The 10288-nt window shown below is 41.8% G+C and overlaps 1 protein-coding gene across 1 annotated transcript; it reads right to left on the bottom strand.

The window, feature by feature from the left end:
* Window positions 1–231: 231 nt before the first annotated feature.
* LOC118795471 (lipoprotein lipase-like) lies at window positions 232–7248 on the bottom strand. Its single transcript, XM_036553956.1, has 10 exons — window positions 6961–7248; window positions 5364–5557; window positions 4884–5063; window positions 4671–4782; window positions 4055–4288; window positions 3047–3301; window positions 2553–2673; window positions 1714–1935; window positions 1080–1169; window positions 232–929 (listed from the first exon to the last, which is right to left on the bottom strand). The coding sequence occupies exons 1-10, from the start codon at window positions 7058–7060 to the stop codon at window positions 908–910; spliced, it is 1530 nt and encodes a 509-aa protein (XP_036409849.1). The 5' UTR covers window positions 7061–7248; the 3' UTR covers window positions 232–907.
* Window positions 7249–10288: the final 3040 nt, after the last annotated feature.

The following is a 10288-nucleotide window of genomic DNA, read 5'->3' as shown; positions in this document are numbered from 1 at the left end:
GTCTCAGCAGGCTCTTTAAGACTTTTTGCCCCACAACATGCAGGCAGCAGTGAGTTCTTCTTATTCTAAATGTATAAAGCAACTCCTTTGACCTGAATTCAATCCCGCTGTCGCTAAAGGCACTCCTCCCAACACAGTGTGTGGCTCTGATGGCCCTTTTTATATATACAGTATCAATCAAAAGTTTGGACACACCTGATTAATATAATGGGGAATGCATTCAAAGAGATGGAAAAGAAAACATATGCTTAAATGCTTGAAATTTGTTTCTTAGACAATTATAAATAGTGAAGTTGGTGCCCATGTAAGAAAGTCTTTCCAAAAAAGTTTAATTTGAAAAAATAATATAATATTTTTTGGCTATTTTGAAGAACCTAAAATATAAGACAGGTTTAGATTTGTTTCGAACACATTTTTGGTCGTTGCATAATTCCATTTGTGTTATTTCATAGCTTTGATGTCTTTACTATTATTCTAAAATGTGGAAATAGTGAAAAGTAAAGAAAGAAAAGTGTGTCCAAACTTTCGACTGGTACTGTATCTTTGCAATACTTTTGACAAAATCTTTTAGTCATGCCTTTGCACAGCTGAGGCACTGCATGCCTCTTTCCTGAGAAAATGTCCAAAAAAAATATCCAAAAACCCCATCATGCAGATCTTTTGCAAGCTTTCCATCACCTTGATCATATAAGTCGCAGTTTCATATTTTTGACAGGCACATCTTTGGACTGACAGATGGGATACAGAACAGAGTACAAAGTGTAAAATACAAGTGTCACATCAGACTAAGACAGTAATGCAAAACATATAAAAATGACAAGATGTTTCTGTACACAATATCATTAATATAATCGTACTACTAACAAATAAAACTACAGCTGGGGAGAATGCTCTAGGGAGAGGTGTCTCAGTGTATCTTTGTGGCATGCCTGCAGGGAGAGAAAGGAAGACGATGACAAACAATTAGTTTGTTGATCAACATACTAACATATGGCATGAAATAATATATCTTTGAAATCTAGTTAAAATCAATTAACCGTGTACCCTGTTGGTACATTATGAATTGCGCATACAATCACCTTTTTGAAGGGTTTCTCCAGCTATCCTTACACTTGTCAAATGTCACCTCCTGTGCCAGACTGTCATGGTCTTTCACACAGAACACCATCCTAGGAGGAAAACATTATTACTTTAATTTATAAAAATGATTAAATAACCATTTCGGACACATTTTGGTCAGACTTGCTCACTTTTAAAAGAATGTAATTTACATCGGTTTTCACTTGACATAATGGAATAAAACTCATGTTCATGTTTTTTTTCAGTATGGAGATTATTCAAACCTTACACTTTGCTTACTGTTCATCAAACATTTGCCAATTTATTTTTAGCACTTCAGACAAGTGCTAGTTTTTCCTAAGGCCAAATTAAGGAGGAACCACAAAGCTGATGAATTGAGATGAATTGAGAAGTGAAATTCTATATTCCAAAAAATAACACCACCATCAGAAAAAAGGAAGGGGGGGTGGTTTCCTGTTTTAAAGGCTTTGTCAGCGCTGAGTAGCTCCTGTCATGCAACTAAGGCCAGTCTGATCTATAAAAATCCTTGAATTTGGGAACTGGGTAGTGCCATCGGTATTCAACAGCCCATAAATCAACACCATCCCGACCTGAAAAACAACTCAATATGACAGGGCAGGAAACAGGACTTACTTCCTCTGGGTCTCCCCGACTTTCACGCGGATCTTGCGGACCTTGATGTCAGCCCCACTGGACGAGTCACCTGACCACCAGGAGGACATCATCCTCAGAAGACTGGAAGGGTACCAGCCCCTGGGCTCCTCCCACCGGAACGCCACCCTCAAAAGGTCGCCGATGTCCTTCTCTGTCACCAGCAGGAAGGAGTGGGTCCTGTTCACCGAAATCTTGTCCATTCTGTCCATGAGAGAGAGAGAGAAAGGGAGTGAGAGACAGACAGCCGGACAAACATTTATTTCTCTTAATTTAAATGTGTGTATTTTGGTGTATACCTGTCAACTGCTGTAATCATTCCTCAGTGTGAGTTATACCAAAATATTTTGTTCATGTTTGTGTTGTGGTCGAAGTTTTGGCAATATATTCAAATACATAATGTCAACAAAACATGTGAAACTGACCCAAACTAATTACGAGGGAGAGAAAGAGAGAGAAAGAAGAAGAGAGATAGAGTACAAAACATGGTATGAGAGTAAATGGGTATACACTACACAGAGTACCACTGGTACCACCTTTAATAACAAAAGAATAAGACTGATAGAGTAAGACAATGTCTTCTGCAACCTGCATTTTGTTTGGAAAGTATTCACCTGAAGTTACACTCAAGGGAATAGCCAAGATAACTCGCTGCATAGTAAACAAATTAAAAAAACCCCAGAATGGAAATGTTTTTAAGACCTGTAATTTAGGTTAGAGTGTTGTGTCCAGGACTCTGCAAAGCTGGGACAGAGTGGGTGTTTTTTTTTCGGAAAGTGCTCTTTGTGTCATGGTGCACGCACCCCAGGGGGTGAACTCACATTTTCAGCCGGAGGTTCTCTGCATCGCCGTTTATCCCGTACAGAGAGACCGTGAGCGTGGGGTCCATCGCGGTTCGGTTCACACTGCTAGCAAAATGGATCTTCAACTGGTAATGAAAAACTGTTGAATTAAACAACATGAGACACAGTGAGTCAATCCTCTACTGGTAATGGAAACTGTTGAATTAAACAACATCAACTACTGTGAAACAAATTGCAAACAGTAGCAATAAATTGTTGAAATAAACAACAATATAATACAGCCTTCTGTGATCAATAGGCTATGGATTTGAGCAATGCAAGTCACAGCAAGACCTCCGAATTTAGCACTTCATGCAAAAATGCAAAACACAGTAACTAAGACTATCTGCACAATGTTACATTATCAGCGAGCAACTACGTGTGTCGCCATACTTAACTATGCACCACAGCGTGGGTGCAACACCACGGCACCCTTGCAGACACCTGCACACAAGCCTGTGTCGATGACCTACCTTTGAAGGGCATGGAGTCGCGGGTCTTGGTGTACATCCTGTGGCTGTGTCCCTTGCGGACCTTCCTGACGCCGTAGCCCACCTCGTTGCAGCGGTGGTTCTGGCAGCCGAGGCAGACGCCGCGGTCGAACATGTCGCCGCTGCCGCAGACGTACGCCCGGCCGGCCTCGGCCTGGTTCAGCAGCGAGTCGATGAAGAGGTGGACCGAGCGCTCGTGCGCACACTTCACTCCGTCCGTCACTGCCGAAGGCCACTCTGCCGGGGGAGAAGAGCGTGAAAACACGGTGGCTGGTCAGACAGGAATCGCACTGTGCACAGCAATGTGGTGTAAATAGTAGTAAAGAGCAGGGTTCATAACCCTGAGGTTGCCAGTTTGAATCTCTGGTGGGGCACTGCTGTTTTGACCTTGAGGAAGATATTTAACCCACAATGCTTCAGCTGTGCAAATGGATGACATAAACATTGTAATTCACTCAGGAGAAGAGTGCCTGCTGAGCAAATAATGGAATATAAAACCCAAGGATGCCCAATCAAACTGCTAGGCTTGTGATTCACCCACCAATCACATTCCACAAGGCCTTGAAAAGCACCAAATCGACTAAGAGCTGTCTTTTTATCAAGCAGATATTCTGAAAGGTTGCTACAATAACAAAATTTCAGATGCCAAATTTCACAAGCAAGGAGAAAATGATACAGACCCTGGTCTCTCACCACAAAGCACTTTTCACAAAGCACACACATTTATGATCAATTACAAATCAAATCAAACCAGTTATAATATATTTATGTCTTGAATATAAATAGATTGGTTGTACTGACCATCATCTACTGAAAACTGTTGTTCTTCTGTATTTTAAAGTGTTTGGCATAATGGCTTTCAATACTAATATTGTCCATGTAGCAATTTATGAATGAAAACTGAACATCATGTTCTCTTCACAGTTAGCTTTTGCAATGAGATTGATGCAATTTGCATCATATTGTTAACATCACTGGGTACACACTCACCAAGCATCCCAAACTTGGCAATGTTCTGGATGGCGGCGCCGAGGTCACAGCCTGGCTGGAAGGTGCCGCCGTTGGGGTAGATGTCCACATGCCCCACCGGTTGCTCAATGCCGATGCTCAGGCCCAGAGTGCTGTGAGTGAAGGTGTGAAGCACGTCCACGAAGTGCGCGTCGTCGGGCGAGAGGCGGCGGTGAGCATGCGATCCCTCGAAGTCAGGCCCCGCGGGGTCCAGGCCTGGGTGGTATCATTGTAATCCATTAAACTCGGTGGGCCCCCGCAGACTCACATTATACATTACACATTTACATTTATTTATGCTAGTTACTATTAGTTACAGACCCTCTTATCCTCTTTCAAGACAAGAGTTGAGGAGTGCATCTAATGAAGTCACAGGAACAACGGTCACATACAGAACACATCAGACCGTATTCCGGAACATTCAGTCACATCACCAAGTGCTGTGATAACTAGTACTACTGTTAATGCGGAACGGTCATAATATGTTCCCAGTAAGTGCAAAACAACATACCAAAGCATAATACACATAATACATGTAAGGGAAAATTTTGAGGTATGACTGGGTTGGAAGTCTCGGTGGTAAGGCGATAGTGCTTACCAGTTATTCTGCCCACTTTGCTTGAGGCCTGGCTTCCAGCAAATCCAGCCACATGGGCACCCAGACTGTAGCCAATCAAGTGAAGATTTGCAATGGAAAAATTTGATGTCTCCTTCAAACAAACAAACAAAAATATGCAAAATGTCAAAACTCCATTGCTACCAGCATCAGCAGAACAACATAATATTATAAATCCTACGCCTCAGTACCGACCTCCATCCAGTCGATGAAGTACGCAATCTCCTTTCCCACAAACTTTGTGTTCTGGGCCGCATTGATGTAAAGGTCTTGTGCTACGTTGAGCCAGTCCACCACTATAACGTTGGCATCCTGCTCCCTCTCGTACAGAGCACTCACCAGCTGGCCTACCCAGCTCTCAAACATCCCAGTGATCTACAAAGAAAGAAAAGGGTCCACACTTCAGCCATGCTGGGCTTCCATCGGTAGCCCATGATTTTCGCCACGTCCTGCTTGCATGGCTGCAGGCACAATGCAATCAGACAACATTGTGGCTAGCTCTTATCTGAATAATCAACGCTAAAGAAGTGGTCCTTCCTCTGTTACACAAAGCTTTTCATTTGTTTTTGAATTCGTGACATTTTGTAAGAGGGGATAAGGCGTACACAGTAGTCTTGTAGTGGAATTTCAGAGATATTTTATGCACTTATTTTTAAGGAGGGAACAGGTGCTTACCGTCCATCCGTGAATCACAATAAAAGTTTTGGAGGTGGCATTGAAGTTGCAGTCACTTAGGGACTCTGGTTTTCCAGGGATAATATAGCAAAGGTCATCTTCTGGGTCTGAAGCTGTCCGCAGCGAAAACTTGGCATAACTGCTGTCACTGTCCTCCTTTCTAAACAAGTCTTTAAGAGGCCCCAGAAAGTTGCCTAGCAAAGGAAGAAAATTACTGTGAAATCACAAGGCTTTACTGATAACAACGTTTAATGAGCATAATAATGACAATAGCAGTAGTAGAACTAATAATAATAATAATAAGAAGAAGAAGAACAAGAAGAACAGGAAGAACAAGAATATATGATGTGAATATACACGGTTTATTGTTATTATTTACGGTTTAACATTAGTATGAAGCGCTACATCTGACCATTGCTTGGTGGCTAAGTGAAAAACGCGAACCTCATATACAATGCGCAAGGATAGTCAGGTTGTCCGCTCCAACGAGCTGAGCGCGTAAGTCGCCAATTTCGCTGTGAGGAATCGCTCAGTGCGTTGCAATTGTTCGACTTTTCGATGCGTAATACTGCAACCAACATGTGTTTGTGGAATGGAAATCAGCCATATTAAGATGTCATAAAGATGCACCCCGTTTTATTTACGATTTAGCAATTTTAGAGATTTAAGCCCTGTTTCATATCATGGCTACCCACACTTTGTGGAGTGACATGGTAATCGCTGCTAACCACTAATAGATCTTGGTTGATTGACAAACGCTGGCTACTTCACTTTTCTAAAAATTCACAACTGTTGGCGCTTCAACAGCCAAGTCAGTCACGTTGTCTCCTAAATTTGGAAACATCATCGTGGCAAACACACCCTACAAGAAGTCCCCCAATTCAAACCGCTGGCAAGATATCAGCACACTCTGACGCACAAGAGTAACCCCAGGGTTGGAATTACGGGGGGGTCGGGGGGGTCTGAGCCCTCTAATTAAGACTTGGAGCCCCCCCCCCCAAGAGGTAAAAAGGAGAGGTCGAAACATTTATATATCCTTATATCCTTCTTACCTGTAATTGTAAATATTACAAAGTATGGTCCACTTTAACGGTGTCTAATGTAGTATTACAAAATTCTTCCAGGCATGAAATATATTGTAATATTTACAACTGCAGGTAAGAAGGATATATAAATGTTTCGACCCCGAATTCCAGCTAAACAAATATGTGAAACCTTTCTCTCTTCACAACGTAATACAGCACAGCGCGGAGAACATTACAAAATATTCCATATTTCTTCAAGAAATCTAAGCATTAAGACATGACCAGTTACATTAAAACGCAGTCTTGACCGCCGCCGATAAATATACAGATACAGCCACTGTATTGAACTGTATAGCAAAAGAATGTCTATGGTGAATTTGGTAAAACAAAAAACGACGTCTGCCTCTAAACGTTCACGAAAGAATCCCTATCTTGAACTGGAATGAATACTGCAAAAGATTAGAACAGTGCTACAGCTATGCGTATGCACATCGATGCACTCAAACTGACGGCCGACTCATTGATTGACAAATAAACAGGTGATCGTAATATAGGAAAGGTTTATTACTTACCAAAAGAGAGAGCGTTAGTGAGTTCTTCCAAAGGTGAGACAGAAAATGCAGCTGAGGTGAACACATACAAGAGAAGACACTGATAAACCCCACTTTTCATGTCTTTTAATATTATATATATTAACACTATTGACGATATTTCACTTTATACCGATACGGTAAGTAACTTCCACTCTATTGCAAAGAGCAGACGAGAACAAATCAAATATATTCCACAGGGAATGAGAAAACAGGACAATATTTCTGTTTAATGATCGCTTCCTGAATGGGCAGTATTGTTATTCATGAAGCGGCATACTCGACACGACTTAAATAGCGCCCCGCGGTCTGTCAGATATCCATCCCATTGGTTGCTAACAACGGGCGGGGATTGCAGTGCAGCTCCGAAAAACTGAAAGAGGAAAAGTTAGCACAGTTACTGTCAGGTCTTATATGCATGGGCTAAGTAAACACACACTGCTCATCGCCCTTCTTACGGCGCAAGACGGAGGTTTGCGTACTTATAATTCTCTCTGAAAGCAACAACTGTGGGGATGTTGGCTGACATCATTAACAAGTAATGGTCCTACTAAGAACTGCCTCTAATGTTGCAACATGTTTTTTTTTATTATTTTCAACCTATGGCAAAATTAAATTAATATAGAACAAGTGAATAGCAAATGTCAAATAGCAAGGCTAGCCCCAATTATTTGCATAAATTCCGCGTGCAATACTATACTTTGAAGAATTTATTTATTTATTTATTTATTTATTTGGCACCATTCCTCACACGCATCTTTAAATTGCAAAAATGCATGTTTTGATTTTTTCGGACGTCGAATATCACCGGATTGTTGAAACTATTTTTTGCATTGTTTCATACTGTTCCTCAAGAATTGCGCAGAATCAGACCGAGGCACGTAAGCACGATTGTGACTACTTTAAGCCCAACATCTTGGAATTCATCTCTTATTCTAAGCATAGCATACAGACATATTGTTATTACTGTAGGTTCCCATGTAATAAGTGGGTCTAGGGGTTTGACTATGAGTCTAAACATATTTTTAAAATAAATTTTACTAAATATTTGCTCAAAACCACAAATCCATTAACAGGGCAAGGTTTTGCGGCTTACACTGTTATATGGCATCCGTTTATCTTGTGGGAAATTTTAATGAAGTAATTCAGGTGAGGCGTTTTGCTCAAGGGAAGAACAGCGTTGTTATATCTGAGATCTGAACTTTGAACCTTCTGGTTACACATGCAGTTCACTAACCAGTAACAGGCTTTAAATACACCTAGGCTCCTACCAGTAGATGTAAGGAATCTCACCTGAGCTGTTCACGTACGTGAGGGACTATTATACGGTAGCGTTGCAGCACAGTGTGTCTAATATTTTTTAATCTATATTTCCTTGACACATAGAAGACATAAATAGGCCCATGTTGTCGCTGCCTCTCACTAGTGTGAACTGGCATGGCGATAGCATACCTTGGAGGGAACAGCATGTTTTGTGTCCTGTTTTTGTGCAAGGGATCCACCTTTACTGGTGTCACCTACATCACTGGCTGTAGTTCCAGGGATCTGTGGCGGTAAATCTCAGCTGACAACAAACTGATGCCCCTACAATGGTCGGTGGGACCTCTCCGTTACACCCCGACCTGAGGGTTTCATTGCCGAGTGAAGTGGAATTCAGTAATACAAATGTAATGCGCTAGAGATTAGCGTTTGGCCTGTTGTTGTAAAACTAGCGGTAAATATCACATGGCTGCACAGTGAACTCCTATGTGTTCACGAACACAGGAAAATGAAAAAGCTTCATGTGTTCAATAAGAGGATTTGCCTGTTGGTCATTCTTTGCTCAGTCTGCCATTCTGATGTCTTGTTACTCTAGAATTCCCAACGTTGTACTGCGCTCTTTAACGGCACTATCCAGTCATGAGCTTTGGTCAGCAGGGAGGAAAACCAGTATGCAGTCATTATCAGGGAGTGGACAGCATCATTTGATCTTTGGTGGCACTTGACCAGTTATCAAGCCAGGAAAAACAACCGGGATAAGTACTCCACGCTGGTGGAAGTCAGACAGAATTAATCACAGAGCCTGTTCTGTTCGCGTAACCTCAAAAGCATTTGTACCAGCAGCGCGCACGCAGCTGAGAGCACGGCTGCATGCCAGAGTCACATGCTGGCCTTCCGGAATGTTCAGGGCAAGCGCACCCAGGCTTTACGTTTGGAGTTCTTGGAGTTACAACTTACCTGCAGTAGCGAAAAAAAAACTGAGATCAAGGGAAGTTCTGCAGATTGAAACATAGAGAGATAGAGAATGACAGAAATGTTCTAGAGCGAATGCCAGAAATTGTTATTATGTAACCTGTAGAGCTTGGGCAAATACTAAACTGCTGAGAGAAAGCCAAACATAACAATAATGGAACAGTGATAAAAACAGCACAGAGAGTACCTACAACCACCGCTCTGCTCAGATGGCTTTTTTCATGTTGGTTGCAAAAGTGCTGATTTTGTATTTGAGCTGTAAGCAATCGTCATTCTTCATGAAAAATACCTCCTAGTGTCTGTGTGACATTTGACTAATTTCCACCTCCTGCCTTGAAGTTCTGCTGATAAATTTGATAAATTAAAATATTTTAAGAAATAACTATAAGAAACAATGTGCATGGAAGTGAATGAGTTAAATATGACCTGTTACGACCAGCTCTCCCTGAGCTCGAGATTTTGAGAACTAAAATATCTGTGAAATGAAGAGCTCACATAACCTAATTACACATTGTGTGAGTGTGCAAAAAAGTAGTCAAACAATCCCAACGGGTGTCGCGAGGCAGACCTCCCAATCCAAGGCAGCAAAAGTTGAACTCACTGACACTCTGAACTCACAGGCTTGTTGTCCTTCCACAGCCACTGGAGCAACAATGGTGGTTAGTTCTGTTTAGTTTAGTCCAACTTCAGGCCTCAAGGAGCCATCGATGAAGAGGTGACAGCAAAATATGTGCTGCCTTTCAAATCCGAGTTATACAAACGAACATGACAAATCATCCAGTCCTATGGTCATGCAAGGCCCCCAAAAAACCCTGCATACAGGCATCCCAGCTTAACAAACAGCATTTATGAAGGACTGAAAATAATTGTAAGATCCCCCCCCAGCAAAATGCTGTACACTGGTCCCCCTACATCGAAACGATCTATGCAAACCTTGCAAGGAGGCTGCCTCCATCTGCGTGGTGACATTGCAGCATGTGCCAAATAAAAACCAAAACAAAAAAGTGTGCATGTGTTGTGATCCATTCTTAACACAGTTAAATACCCTTGGGGCCCATTTGCTGTATATGCATAAATC

Source organism: Megalops cyprinoides, chromosome 20 (genome assembly GCF_013368585.1).
Source record: "Megalops cyprinoides isolate fMegCyp1 chromosome 20, fMegCyp1.pri, whole genome shotgun sequence".
Classification (NCBI taxonomy): Eukaryota; Metazoa; Chordata; class Actinopteri; order Elopiformes; family Megalopidae; genus Megalops; species Megalops cyprinoides.
Note: the sequence above shows the minus strand (reverse complement) of the source record. Positions and strands in the feature narration are given on the sequence as shown.